Genomic DNA, 14,577 nt, shown 5'->3' on the forward strand with positions numbered 1-14,577 from the left:
CAGCTTAGAACACACAGAAACACAGTGAGCTGGGAGTGAAGCGAGAGCAGCCCGCTCACTCACACTTTATTATGGGCATGCAAGTGATCCGAAGATCTGATGAAGGGTCCTTCATTCATTTATAACAGAACAAATAATCCAATGTAAACTGAATCCAACATTATCAAAACAGCCACAGAGACTTGGCACGCACAGGCACGCAGAGGGACAAACAGACTTAATTGAAAACAGGACCTTGCTTATCAATGAAATGGTGCAACCTATTGGCAGCCCTCAGTACTGCTTGTGATCTTAGCCCATTACAATCATCAGTTGTACCACGTTATACATGGCCCTTTTTGTATGTTAAGTCGAACACAAGTAGTTTTTTTCTGCAGACAGATGTATTCAAACCTCTTCATGTTCTAGACTTATCTCCTAGAAACTTTACTTTCTAATAACTTATATTGCGGGATAAAAAAGTAGAAAAGAGGGAGAGAAAGGAATATAAAAAGGCACAGGAAAAAAGATGTTGTGATTTATCTTTCCACAAAAGCAGGGGGGTCATTTCCACTGTTCCATCTTTATCATCACACCGATCCTCCCAATTTCCCGTCACATTTCCAGGGACATAAGTCACATTAGGTTTGATTGGTAGTAACTATTCTGAGAGAGGGACCGGCAATGATCAAAGAGCAGAATCTGATCTGCTGGTCTGCCAACCACGGCCAAATACACACTTCTAACCACATCATATAGAGGAGAGAGAGTGACAGCGAGAGAGAGAGAGTGACAGCGAGAGAGAGAGAGAGAGAGAGAGAGAGAGAGAGAGAGAGAGAGAGAGAGAGAGAGAGAGAGAGAGAGAGAGAGAGAGAGAGAGAGAGAGAGAGAGAGATCAAAGCAAGAACAGGACAACAAAAGAGAAAGGATAATGAGGGAGGCAGGAAGTCGAAGTGAATCAGGAGTGAGGAGAGGAAAGGAGGAGCATGAGGGAGGGGGAGAGTTGGAGGAGGAGAGGCGATGATGAGAGCTACCTTCAGGCGATAGTTAATTTGGCAGTCCTTAGGTCAAGGGCAGGAAAGAGAAGAGAGCAGGAGAGAAACTCAGGTATTAGATTAGACAGAGGAGACAAAGGAGACAAAGGAGGGGGGTGGTCCACACGGTGCCAGCTGCGGAAGGTGAGGAGATGCTCTGGGAAGGGGTGATTGCTGAGACAGAAGCTTTAGAGCAGGGGTTCTCAAAGTTTTGACATCTGAGGGCCAATTTAGGAACCCAAAATTTGACTGAGGGCCGCCAAAGGAAAAAAAGAATCGGCGGGAAACCCTGCCAGCATACCAGTGGTCAAAAAAAACATTGCACCGTGGACCTCTGGGAGTGAGGTCAAGTGAGGTCAAGTGAGGTCTAAATCACGAAACTGAGGTTCAGCCTTTCAAAGTAATGTACAGTCGGATTAAAACTAACAAATGTAAAAGGATTTAATTGAAAGCTAGAGAGAATCGACTTTTCTCTTTATAATCATTTATTTTTGTTTAAATTAATATTGATATATTTTTTTATTATTATTTGATATAACTTACATAATTATGTATGTCATTGCGGGCCGCCAGGAATGATTCCGCGGGCCGCCATTGGCCCGCGGGCCGCACTTTGAGAACCAATGCTTTAGAGGAAGAGGCAATTAATTAGGCTATGGGGGGAGCTATGGTAAGTTGCTGGAGGGAGAAGCTAGCAGGAAACACAAGGAGAAAGTATCAGAAGGGAAGCAAGGAAGAGAAGCTAAGAGGAGAAGCCAGCTGGTTAAACTAGGAGTAGAAGGAGGAAGTAGAAGCTAGGAGGAGAAGCAAGAAAGAAAAGCTAGGAGGAGAAGCCAGCTGGTCAATCTAGGAGGAGAAGCAAGAAGGAGGAGCTAGGAGGAGAAGCAAGAAAGAGAATCTAGGAGGAGAAGCTAGGAGGAGATGCTAGCATAAATAGAAGAATGCTGTATTAGATGATAGGAGAAATTGGAGGATAAGCTATGAGGAGATTTGTGAGCATGTTACACTCAAATGCATTGTTGTGTCTGTCCATGTCCATCTCGTAATTTGTGTGTATGCATGACGGATCAGCTGACCATTACTATGACCAGCCGACAATAAGTACGACTATACTAGTAGTACTATAGTACTACTACATAGCAAATCGAATTACAATGTCTTCATTATCAATCTAGGTTTTCAATTAATTTACGTTTTTTTCGGTGAATCGGCCGTTTAATGGCTGGCTAAAAGGAAAGAAATACTTTAGCGCCATAATAATTCACCTCGTCAGTCCTTTTACAGTGGTCCTTAAAGGGGACATATTATACCACCAGGTGTGAGTGTGAATAACCAGGTGGTCTAGGTGGACACACCCACCTGTGATGTCAGAAGTTACTCATTTTCAAAATGGCTTGTAATGTCTAATCAAACTCACACCTGGTGGTATAATATGTTCCCTTTAACTGTATAATTAAAGATTGTAGAATTTAATTATACAAACATGTCCTGCAATTAATGGATGCCCTGTGTGTGTGTGTGTGTGCGTTTGTCTCTCTCTCTGTCTGCTTATGTTATGAAAGAAAGGTGCAATAACTATTGTAGTGAGTCAATTCTTAAGATCGAGGTTATTTTGGGTATTGACATATGACAATAAATTATAAATAATCATATCAAATTCTTCGCCTTGTTCAAACAATCTAAATGAAAGGCGCTGTAAGCGATGCCGTTGTTTTGGCTAACTTCCTGTGCGTTTTTGCTGTTTGCTCCCCTCCCTCCCCCGCTCTTTTTAATGCTGATTCTGACTAAAATCCAGATTTATGGAAACCTTCTTGTCCTCGTTTGTAGTGGATTATAGAAACATTCTGATCGGGGAGGTACTGCACTCTTGTATTCTGACCTTATAACCACATCTGACATCTGGGAACATGTGCTTGAATCCCACATATCCAGTAAAGACAAAGTGGCCCTTTTATAAGGCCACTGTAGACATCAAACAGATCCCTTTGAGGAGCTAGACGATGGCTGAGGGAGCTCATTATTAAAGTTATGTTTGGCCCTCATTGTGCTAAATGTCCAACATGGTTGATTGACCTTGTCATTATTTCATCAACCAGTACTATAACACCACAACTAGGGATGCGCTGATATGATCGATTTCTAGACCAACAGGAAAAGAGGATAGACCGGTTTCATCCGTCATGATGAAATCAACGGTGAATTTCACAATTAAAGAAATTGGTTGTTGATAAAGATAATGTGATATCCCAAATTTGTCCGAAGTATCGGGACATTACTAACTCAAACACAAGACTACAGGTTGGCACATGGAGTTAATTGGTAAGCAGACAGACATCAGATTAATGAGACACAACAACAGGACGGTAGAAACTACAATCTTCAGGACCAACAGACACAGCTTGAACTGTGATGCCAGACATCATCTCAAGGTGGATTAACCCTTACCTCAAACTTCAGCCTCAGTTCCTCATTCCCATCATCCTCTTCTGAGATGGGGACATTGTAGTACTCTCCCTCCTCCTGGCACAACATCTTGTACCTAGAGAGGGAGAGGCGAGAGAGAGAGAGAGAGAGAGAGAGAGAGAGAGAGAGAGAGAGAGAGAGAGAGAGAGAGAGAGAGAGAGAGAGAGAGAGGGAGAGAAAGAGAGAGAGAGAGAGAGAGAGAGAGAGAGAGAGAGAGAGAGAGAGAGAGAGAGAGAGAGAGAGATCCTTTCAACATCTTGTCCAGCCCTGCCACACAACAAGTGATGTATAGTGGCCCAGATGCACTTGACTAAGAACTAATGCCCCCCAGAAGTGCTGCCCCCCTCATATTCCAGTGTTTATAAAAAAGACCTGGTTTCCAACCATAAGAGCTTACGATCAGGCCTAAGCCTGCAATACGATATTGCTTAAATAAACCCATATCAGCGATAATAAAACGTTGATTCCTTTTGTTTCCTTTTTGCCTTCCTTACATCTGATAAAGTAGGTGATGCAGTACAGTACATTCTCAGATGAGGGTGTGAGGTTTCAGGAAAAGAGGATAGGGTTCCAGGCAAAGGAAGTGAGGTTTACCAGCCACAGACTGGTGACTTGATGAGCTCAGACACGCCGAATGACAGAGCCCCCATGAAGTCGTTCCTGGTGGTCCGGTCCCAGTCCCACACCTCCACAGACAGCCTGCGGTCCTTATCGGTCGGCTTGAGTTTGCTGGAGAGAAGACAGGAGCAGGTGAGTCAAGGAACACTGTTCATCATGCGGAAGTAGGAGCGTCCACGTGATGTCACACACATTCCAAGCTGCCATCTTGGTGCTATGTGACCGCGGAAACAAGACCTAAAACTGGTGGCCTGGGGTCTCATTTATAAAACTGTGCGTGGGATCGTTACTAAAAGTGCACGTACGCCCAAAAGCCAAGTTTTGCGTCCGCCAAAAAATATTCAGACTTATAAAACCCTGAGTACGCACACCTCTAAGCAATCTTTACTTTATAAATTACAGAGTGCCTACAATTGTGCGCAGCTGAATCAGCTTGAAGTTCCGCCCTGTACATGCCCCTTTTTAACCATAAATGGTCAATGCAAACGACCTCATGAATGCGATCTCCATATAAAACAGATTCAGATGCAAGCATTATGTCTTGTCAGAAACAATGGCAGAAGGACTGAGAAAAGCAAAAAAGCGAAATATCACGGAGGCTGAAGCGGAGACACTTTTGGGTGAGATGGGGGCCCGAAAAGTAGTTTTGATCGTTATGGTCCCTGAAGACCATCTCCCTCTGAATCCTGCCATTTGCATGGTCCTCCAGCAGTGACAGCTGTGCCATGGTGCAGCATTACGCACGGGGCTCACCGCTGTATTTATAGGGTTACGGTAATAAGACTGACCGAGAACACCTTGGATAATCAGTTTGTAATCACCCACGTAAAATGTTCTTGAACATAACCCCTTTTTGATGCCTGATTTGTCATGAAAAGCATCAAGAGGAATGGACAATAATATAACGATTGTGATGAGGAGTATGTGGCTTGGATTTCCACACTTGAGATTTCATTGACATTTGATTAAGTGTTTACAGTGTCACATAAAAATATTATGTTATTGACACATGTTGGACAGATGATTTATTCCATGCCGTCACACCGTTTGTGGACAGTATGGAGTGACGGGATTAAATATAGAGAATTTAGATTTTGAATTTTCATTTAGATTCTAAAGAGATGTTTCTGGAGTTATAACTGAAAATTAACGCAGTTGACTTAAATTATTCTGATTACATAGATTTAACGCATGATACGGGTTCAAATTAAACTTATGAAGGGCAATGATAAAACATAATCGTTCTTCTCATTCTACATTTCTTCTGTCTGACTTCAGTTCACCACCACACCGTCTGTGTCGCCAATTCTCCTTTTCCTCCAAATTATGCGTACGCATGGGTCAGAGTTTGCTTAGGGCTGCGCACATTCTCCCGTCAAGTTAGTTTTTTGCCACTTTCAGCCCCGTTTTGTCTATACGCAACGGTTATAAATGAGACCCCTGGTGTATCTGGAAGTAGCTAGATGGCTGCTTGGAATGGGCTTGGAACTGGGCTTGGAACAAACACAACAAGTGGTAACCATAGTAAACGGTAGCAGTAAGACAAGTAGTACAACTTTTCATTGTGGGGGACCCAGAATGGCCACCTTGCTAGGTAAGGACCTCAATGATGTCCCATGTTACCATGAAACTCAGTACTTACTTATACATTCATTCATATAACTACAAGAACAACTATTTCCATCACCACTCCTACCACTACAGCTTCTGCTGCCACTACTACTCTCACAACCACTGCTGTACTACTACTACTTCTACTACAACTCTCAATACCACTAATGTACTGCTATTACTACTGCTACTACCACTACTACTCTCGCTACCACTACTGTCCTAGTAACACTCTCACTACCACTACTGTACTACTACTACTACTACTACCACCACCACTGTACTACAACTACTACTACAGTTTCTGTTACCACTACTACTCTCAATACCACCACTATACTACTACTACTACTCCAACTACAGCTTCTTCTACCACTACTTTCAATACCACCAATTTTCATACTACTATACTACTCCTACTACTACAACTAATACTATACTACTACTACTATTTCTACTATAATACTACTACTACAACCACTACTCTCACTACCACTACTACCCCTACTACTACTACTACTACCACTACAATCTCTACTAATGCTAGAGGAATGATGTACTGACAAGTTGAAGGTCTCGTTCCAAGTGGGGTTGAGGTTGGAGCGGATGGTCTTGGTCTTCTGTTTGGTTTCGTTCTTGGGGTCCGGGATGAGCTTGAGCTTCACGTAGGGGTCTGACAGACCGTTGGGGTCCATCGGGATGAGGTTCCTCCCTTCAGTCACTGAGACACGAGAGGGGAGAGAGGGGAATAGGGGAAGAGAGAGAGAGAGAGAGAGAGAGAGAGAGAGAGAGAGAGAGAGAGAGAGAGAGAGAGAGAGAGAGAGAGAGAGTGAAAAGACATACCTCCATATTTGACGGTTTATAATGGGACTGATGGCCTAACCCGGTCATAACTTCATCCCCAGTCGGTATCGATATGGTTCATCTGCCATTTCCCCCCAGTTCCACCACATGGGTCACATTCATGTTCTTATCATCCACATTTTTAGCAAAAAGCGTGAAGCACAAAAAAGGCTGTGTGCGCTGAAAACAACGCAATAAATCTTCTTGCACTCAAAAACACAATATAATTAGTTTGGAGACCATATAATAAAGAACTGGGTGTCTTTGATGTAAAGGTTGAACATAATGCAGATTATGTTCTGCATTATTGGTTCAATTGGTTCAGTGAGTAGGGGGACTGGTTAAGTAGAGCCTTCAGATTGGACGGTTTGACTTACTCAGTTACCGTCGTGTTTTGTATTTATTTTTTTAGCATTATTGTTTTATAGCGACAAACATCATAAAATGTCTCCTGCAGGGGATTGATAAAGTTCTATCTAGACTATTGAACAGAAAGAAACACTTGGTCATACTTTACACACTACCACAGGCCTACTGAATGCCACAGACATATTTTCAGCATTGGACTGAATGCCACATAAATATATAATTATGTTTTTGCACGTTTGCAACGTTTAAAAGTTCAGGGTACAAAGTTCAAGTATATGCCTCTACTTGTATTGCTTAAGACAATAGCCTTTTGAGGCAGTTTTTTCTGAATATTAGTATTAAGGGCCAATAATGCTTACTATCATACGTTAGTTACCATGTCTGTGGACACATTTGTATGCAGTAGTCACATGTAAATATAAAAAAACAAATTGACTTATGATGGTGTAGCCATGCATGATGTTGTTTTATTGTTAATATGTCAATCTGTTTTTTATTGAAAATACTTTGTATAGTGAATTATCCCCAAACTTGTCATCGTAACACCTTTGAAATAAACATGACTTAACATGGCAGATACCTCTGTATTGTTTATCATATGTAAGAGTGTAATGTTTTCCACTCAGTTCCTTGGTAGAAAAAAAAGATGTGTATGAAAAACACTTTTCTTATCTATTGTTACAATTATATTGTTTAAAATGTACACACATATATAAATGTACACATATATTAAATATATTTAGCATATAAAAAGTGGCTGGTAAAAAGATGAGTGGTTGGTCGATTTTTAAATCTAGCTGCCACAGTGGCTGATGGGCAAAAAGTTAATTTCCATCTCTGGTACGTTCAATTATAGGGTTTTATATCTTAACCAAATTCCGTTGCAAGGAGGAGACGCGGAGGATCAATATCCTAATTAAAAAGATTTAGTCGGGCAACGTTGACTAATTTTGCAGATTGAAAATTGACATGAGATATTGTAAACAATCACAATCCTGCTCTGTGATATTTAATTTATCATTATTTATATTAACTTGTGCGTGGCGCACACGCATGTGGTCATCCATGGTAACCGTTTTTTCCTCTCTGCTTGCTCCTCAGACGTGAGAATTTCAAAAGTGTCGGGCGTGGTTTGTTGGCCCGCAGCTTTTCAGTGAGTCAACAGATCTCCGACACTGTCAAATGATGTCAAATCTTAATAAACAACATGACATTTTTGGGATCGGTTCTGTAAATTAATATATGCATAATATTATTTTATTTTAAACATGTTTTTATTTTTTTATATTTTTACGAGAGGTACCGGATTTTCCCAAATAAGTAATGGAACACAGGGAGGCCAAAATTAAGAGGTGCCGGATCTTGTTCCGGCAGGATCCGGCTCAAATTAACCACTGGTTACGATGTCTTTAGAAGTAGGAGTGTCAGAATGGGCAGACGTCTTCAATGAAAACAGCTGAAAACGAAGCCGGTATGAAACTAAAACTGTGATTCTGAAGAAAGTGTGTAGATTTGTTAAATAGTTTGAAAGAAGCTAAACGGTTGAAAATTGATTTAGAAAGAAAGCAAGAAAGAAAGCAAGAAAGAAAGCAAGAAAGAAAGCAAGAAAGAAAGAAAGAAAGAAAGAAAGAAAGAATAAAACTTATAAAGAACGATAGTTCAGCGCTGCGTGCAGCACTCACCTAATAAATATGCAAACCTATCTAAAACAAATTTGTAGCAATGGCAGAAATGACCAGAAGGGGGCGACCTAGTCTGTTTAATTTCTTGTTGAGCATTGCCTGTACAATTTGAATGCAAGATTAGGCTACATAAAATACATGTATCGCATGTGTGTGTATGTTTACGAATTTATGGTTGTCGATAACGTTTCCCATATCTTTTAATCTAAGGAAAATACGGATTATAAACGTGTGGTGCCAAGCATGGATTATCTTGACCAGGGGCCGTATGCACAAAGAATTTTAGGGCTAAAAGTGGTCACAAGTGGCGATTTTAGGAGAAACCCCCTAAAAATAATGGGCGTGTCAGTCTTAAATTTAGGACTCCTAATTTATTTTACTAAGAGCAATTCACAAAGTATTTTAGGCCGAAATATGTAGCACCTAAATTGAGGAGAGATTAAAAGTCCTTGAGAGGACTCCTAAATCAGTATGACCTATTCACAAATAACCTGAAAATGGCTGCAGCGTGACAATATGTTTTGGAGACAATGGAGGACTGCGAATTGATAAAGAGATGTACGCTAAATCGTGAGGGTATCAAACTTGTGGTTGAATTAGTGAATAAAACTTAGATATTTAGCAACAGGGAAAATGCAATGCAGACGATTTAGGAATATCGCAATCATCAGTGATGGTTAAAACACACGGGGCAATGTTACAAATGTACATTTAATCAACCATAATTATTTAATATATAAATATAAATTAATCATTATATGTCTCATGTATTAATAGTAATACATCACTTTAAACATCATTATTTATTCCTATAATAATAGGAATAAATTATTTCAAGTTAAACATAATATAACTACTCTTGCTTATTATTACTATCGAATAATTTATTGAAAAGATGATTTATTGTATCAAATTTATAATCAACTCAGTAGCAGTTCTGGGAGTCAGCTTGCGTTTCACGTCTTTGTCTTCGCTTTCATTCATCATGATAGGAGGACTTGATTTAAAGTGTTTCAGTGCTGGAAATATGCTCATTGGAAAATAGTTAGCAGGGTGTTTTTAATTACCTCCTTGATATAATGCAATTTAGAGATTTTTTTTTTTGCTTTCTCTCTTTTTAACGTGCATACAACGTCATAATCATGGTCTGCACAAACTTGTCACCATGCGTGTATTCTGCACTGTCCATAACTATTTGATAGGACCTCATTTGTAGCCTATGTTGCGGGGAGGTTGCGGATGAGTTTCACCGAGACCGCCTGCACTCATATCAACAACCAATCACCGTACTGACCGCTTCTAAACTCGTGCACGAGAATCGAAGTAAGGGGGCGTCACTCTTGGTTCACTCTTGTGATTTATCCTTAGTATGAGTAGGTCTCAGTTGCTTTGTGAATTACTTTTCAGAAAAAACTCCTACGTAAAAACTTTTAGTACGAGTTAGGAGCACTCCTAGCGGTAAGAAAATGAATCATAAAAAGCTTTGTGAATACGGCCCAAGAGCTCTCCAGTCTCCCCAACATAACAAACTAACAAAGTGACATATCAGATCCTGAGCCCCTAGATATCCTCTATGACTAAAGCTGCTAGCCTGTTCATATTGGGGCTGGAACCAATAACCGTCGTGAGAACACGTAAGATGTTCATCATGAATATTGTTCATCAAACGGTCACGCAGGTTTAGTTTGCAGTTCAATAATATTGAAAATCATGTCTAGTCAAATAAAAAGTAAAGATAAAAAACATAAAAATGTATTATATTAGTGCTGTCAAGCGATTAAAATATGTAATCGTGATTAATCGCATTAACGTCATAGTTAACTAGCGATTAATCACAAATCTTTAGTTACGTGAATCTGAGGGTGTTAAAATTGGTTTGCGTTAATGCCGTTAATAACGCGTTTAACTGACAGCACTAATTATAATTATTTAAAAACATTTCACCCAGGTCATGTCTTTGGTTATACTGGAAGGGTGTTTTTTTGAGTACGCCATTAAAGTAATTTGTGTACAGTACAACTTCTTGATTCCTGTGTCCACATCCTGTTTAGGACACAACTCAGGGAGGAATGCCTTTATAGACATAAATGGCTTCTTATTCTCTGTTGCCTACCAGGAATACCCGCACAGGCACTTTAAAATGTCACACTTACGTCAAAACGAGCACACACGCATAAACACACCCCCATCCCCCAATACACACACACACACAAGTCTGGGTTCTCCTGAGCAATGAGAGGACCCTTCCTCAAGCTCAGGAAACACAAAAATATGTAGATAATACTAGAGGTTTTAGAGGGAGAGGCCACTCCTCCGTTTGGCTACCCCCGCAGTGACCCTCCCCCAGTGTTGAGTCAGCGAGCCCTGGAGGGAGACACCGACCACACCCAGGCAGAGGGGCGGAACAGAGAGCCACAGGCTGCTATGTGCTGATTGGCTGGGCTCTGCAAACGTCACAAGACCTCTCCTCCACTCACACTCTGCATAGACCAGGGTTTCATCCTGGGGTTTGCCTGGTGCTACGGAAGGGAATGTCGTGGTACGTGGGAATTTATTCTTAAAATAAACACATTTACAATAATAGTAACGGTACAAATGATAATTTAAAATAAATGTTGTAAAGTAAATATAGTGCTACGGCTTGTTATTTCAAAAATAGTTTAAACCTTAGTGCAGTCAATAATATGTGTGCCATTGTGTTCTTTCTGTATGCTAAATAAACACAATGGCAGTATAAGCAGCGTTGTTGACATCTTTCAACTGTCTCCCCCTGGCCACTGCTGCCTGCAGTACTACTTGTGTATCAAGGGATGTGGCCATGGCTGCCTGCAGTAGTACTTGTGTATCAAGGGGCGTGGCCATGGCTTACTGCATTTATACTTGTGTATCAAGGGGCGTGGCCATTTTCGCTCAGCAACTGGATATTTCTTTATCTATTTTTACTGTTTGCATATGAGGTGGTCGGCGACAGCTCTTGATGACAATGCAGAGGTTAAAAGTTGGCTACAGATTATATTGTGCTGCAACGCCCAGTCAGACAGCAAACAGATTCTAAGGCAGGGGTGGAGCCGCCTCGAGAATGGCCGGAGGTGCCACATTCCTGTGTTGTCCCGCCGCAGAGGGGCTGGCGCTGGCGCTGGAGGAATATGTGTGTGCATAACTGCATGTGTGTACTGTGTGTGGCTGCATGAGTGTGAAAGTAAGTGGGTGTATGTGCTTTGTGTGTGCATGAGTGTGTTTTTGTGCTTCAGTCACTTCAGAACAGGGAACACTGTCCGGGAAAAATGCCAAAGGAGGAGAATTGCAGCTAAAGTAGCTAAACCGCTAAGTAGCTTAGCTTGGTCTCCAGCTCACATAGCTAAACCACCAGGTAGCTGAGGTAGGTCGGCAGCTAATGTAGCTAAACTACCAGACAGCTGAGGTAGGTCTGCAGCAAAGGTAGATAAACCACCAGGTAGCTGAGGTATGTGTGCAGCTAAGGTAGATAAACTACCAGGTAGCTGAGGTATGTGTGCAGCTAAGGTAGATAAACCACCAGGTAGCTGAGGTAGGTCTTCTCCCTCTGCTCTTATGCTCTGATATAAAGGATTTCTGAAAAAGGAGGAACGCCATTCACGTTGTGTTCTGTCAGCAAGGTCCATAAGCGAGGGTACATGCAAATGTCCTGCCACCCCATGGGGCAGCCTCATGGACTTATGATGGGATGAAAAAAGGAGTGAATTCACAACAAAGTGTGGCCTCTTTAATTAAAGCAAGCTGATATCCCAGAGAAACTGGCCAACCCAACCAGTAAAAACCAGTCTGCAAAACATCAGAGATATCCACTCTTTGTTCTTCTATCTCTTACGTTGTGTTGGTTCAGGATCTCTTTATCTCATGCTCATGCTTATTCTTGTGTGAGTTGATGCTCTTATGTACTAACCTGCAGGCTAACCAGACGAACAGACAGTTGGCAGTTGGGAAAGGTGTCAAATTGTTCTGATTGAGACAGGAACTATTTAGGAAGTATATGCATGCTTAAAACAAACATGTGGGGAGGAAACAGGGTGAATAACCAGCGTCACTCTGGCCTTTCAAAACAGACGACCATGTCTCCATCATAACCTGAGACATGTATATCATTCAGATGTGTGCATGGTTGGTGGTTTGTGTGGGTATCCGCCCATCACACAGGCCTTGTACAGAAAGCCACAGCGGGGGTCTCCCGGTCAGGTGACATCCCGGTCAGGTGACCCTGTTTGATCCCTACTAGCTGTGCTAATTAGATGCTCAGCTGCTGCTTCCAGCCCCTTCCTCCAACACCTGTGCTGATATGCTAATGCTGTGCTAATAGTGTGTGTGTGTGTGTGTGTGTGTTGTGGTAACTTGGTTCGGTAGAGGGGCTCAAAGTAAGGACCAGGCAGGGAATGAGGGTCCAAAGCCTCAAACGGCGGTTTATTTTACTCGGTATCCAATAGCCACACAAGCGCACGCTGTACATCAAAGACGGGGGGTTGCTCGAGACGTGGTCCACGTGTCCGCCATGCGGCTCACTCCACGGTGTCTTGATCCTCTGGGTCGTCCTCTCTTCCACTTGACTCTTCCCCTTCTGTCGGTCGGTGGCCTCCTTTTAACACCTGGGTGTCTCCTGCCCAGGTGTTCCTCGTTTCCCCGATTGCGGCTCTCGGGAGGTCGGGATTTGTCGCCGGCTGTTGGCCACCGGCGGTATATCCCGGCCTCGACTCTCCCGAACAGGGGGCGTGGCACTGGGGAAATGCCACACACTCCCCCCCTTTGCTCATGCCCCTCCGTGCGCGGGGCCCAGCCCCCGCACGCATCTCGGCGGGAAAGGGTGTCGGCGTTGGTGTGTTCCCGCCCCGGCCTATGCTCCACGGTGAAGGAGAAGGGCTGTAGGGACAGGAACCACCTTGTTATCCGGGCATTCGTGTCCTTGGCGGTGGCCATCCACTTTAGTGGGGCGTGGTCCGTCACCAGGACGAACTGGTGTCCTAGGAGATAGTAAGTTAGTTTTGTGACGGCCCACTTAATGGCCAGCGCCTCCTTCTCTACCGTGCTGTAATTCCGCTCATGGGGGAGGAGTTTCCGGCTGAGGTATGTCACCGGATGCTCTTCTCCGTTCCGGACCTGGGATAGGACCCCACCTAGTCCCACTTCGGACGCGTCTGTTTGGAGGGTGAAAGGGAGGTTAAAATCAGGGGTGACCAGTAGAGGCTCCTTACATAAGGCCCCCCGTAGGTCCTCGAAGGCCCTCGTCGCTGCCTCAGTCCACTGGACCCTATCCGGGAGGGCCTTCCGGGTGAGATCGTTCAAGGGGCAGGCTAGGGTGGCATACCCCGGGATAAAGCGTTGATAATACCCCACCAGCCCCAGGAACGATCTCACCTGCTTCTTGGTCCGTGGTTGAGGCCACTCCCGGATAGCTGCCACCTTGTCCTCCTGGGGCCGCACGTTCCCCCTCCCCACCCGGTACCCCAAATAGGCCGTCTCCTCCCGCCCCAACCTGCACTTCGCAGGGTTGGCGGTAAGCCCGGCCGCTCGTAGGCCGTTGAGCACGGCTCGCACGTGCCTGACGTGTTCGTCCCAACTGGCACTGTGGATGATTATGTCATCGATGTAGGCTGCTGCGTAACTGCAGTGCGGCCTTAGGACCTGGTCCATCATCCGCTGGAACGTAGCGGGGGCCCCGTGGACACCAAAGGGCAGGACAGTGTACTGGAACAGGCCCCCCGGCGTCGCAAAGGCCGTCTTCTCCCGGGACGACGGTGTCAGGGGGACCTGCCAGTACCCCTTGGTTAGGTCCAGCGTAGACAGGTACCGGGCCGGTCCCAGCCGCTCGATAAGCTCGTCTACTCTAGGCATGGGGTAGGAGTCAAAGTCAGACACTTCATTTAGTCGGCGGAAGTCATTGCAGAACCTATGGGTCCCGTCTGGTTTGGGCACCAGCACGATAGGGCTAGCCCAAGCGCTACGGGATTCCT

The 14,577-nt window shown here is 43.6% G+C and overlaps 1 protein-coding gene across 2 annotated transcripts in view; it reads right to left on the minus strand.

Annotated features, from left to right (window-relative positions):
- The window catches only part of prkcaa (protein kinase C, alpha, a), a 219,668-nt gene that overhangs the window by 61,040 nt on the left and 144,051 nt on the right, over nt 1–14,577 (minus strand). For both annotated transcript variants that reach the window (XM_030351679.1, XM_030351680.1), the window contains exons 6-8: nt 6,270–6,426; nt 4,071–4,205; nt 3,459–3,552 (exon numbers count right to left, since the gene is read on the minus strand). In XM_030351679.1, the coding sequence (XP_030207539.1) occupies nt 3,459–3,552; nt 4,071–4,205; nt 6,270–6,426 (386 nt within the window). The remainder of the gene's footprint in view (nt 1–3,458; nt 3,553–4,070; nt 4,206–6,269; nt 6,427–14,577) is intronic.

This window comes from Gadus morhua, chromosome 3 (assembly GCF_902167405.1).
Source record: "Gadus morhua chromosome 3, gadMor3.0, whole genome shotgun sequence".
NCBI classification, from domain to species: Eukaryota; Metazoa; Chordata; class Actinopteri; order Gadiformes; family Gadidae; genus Gadus; species Gadus morhua.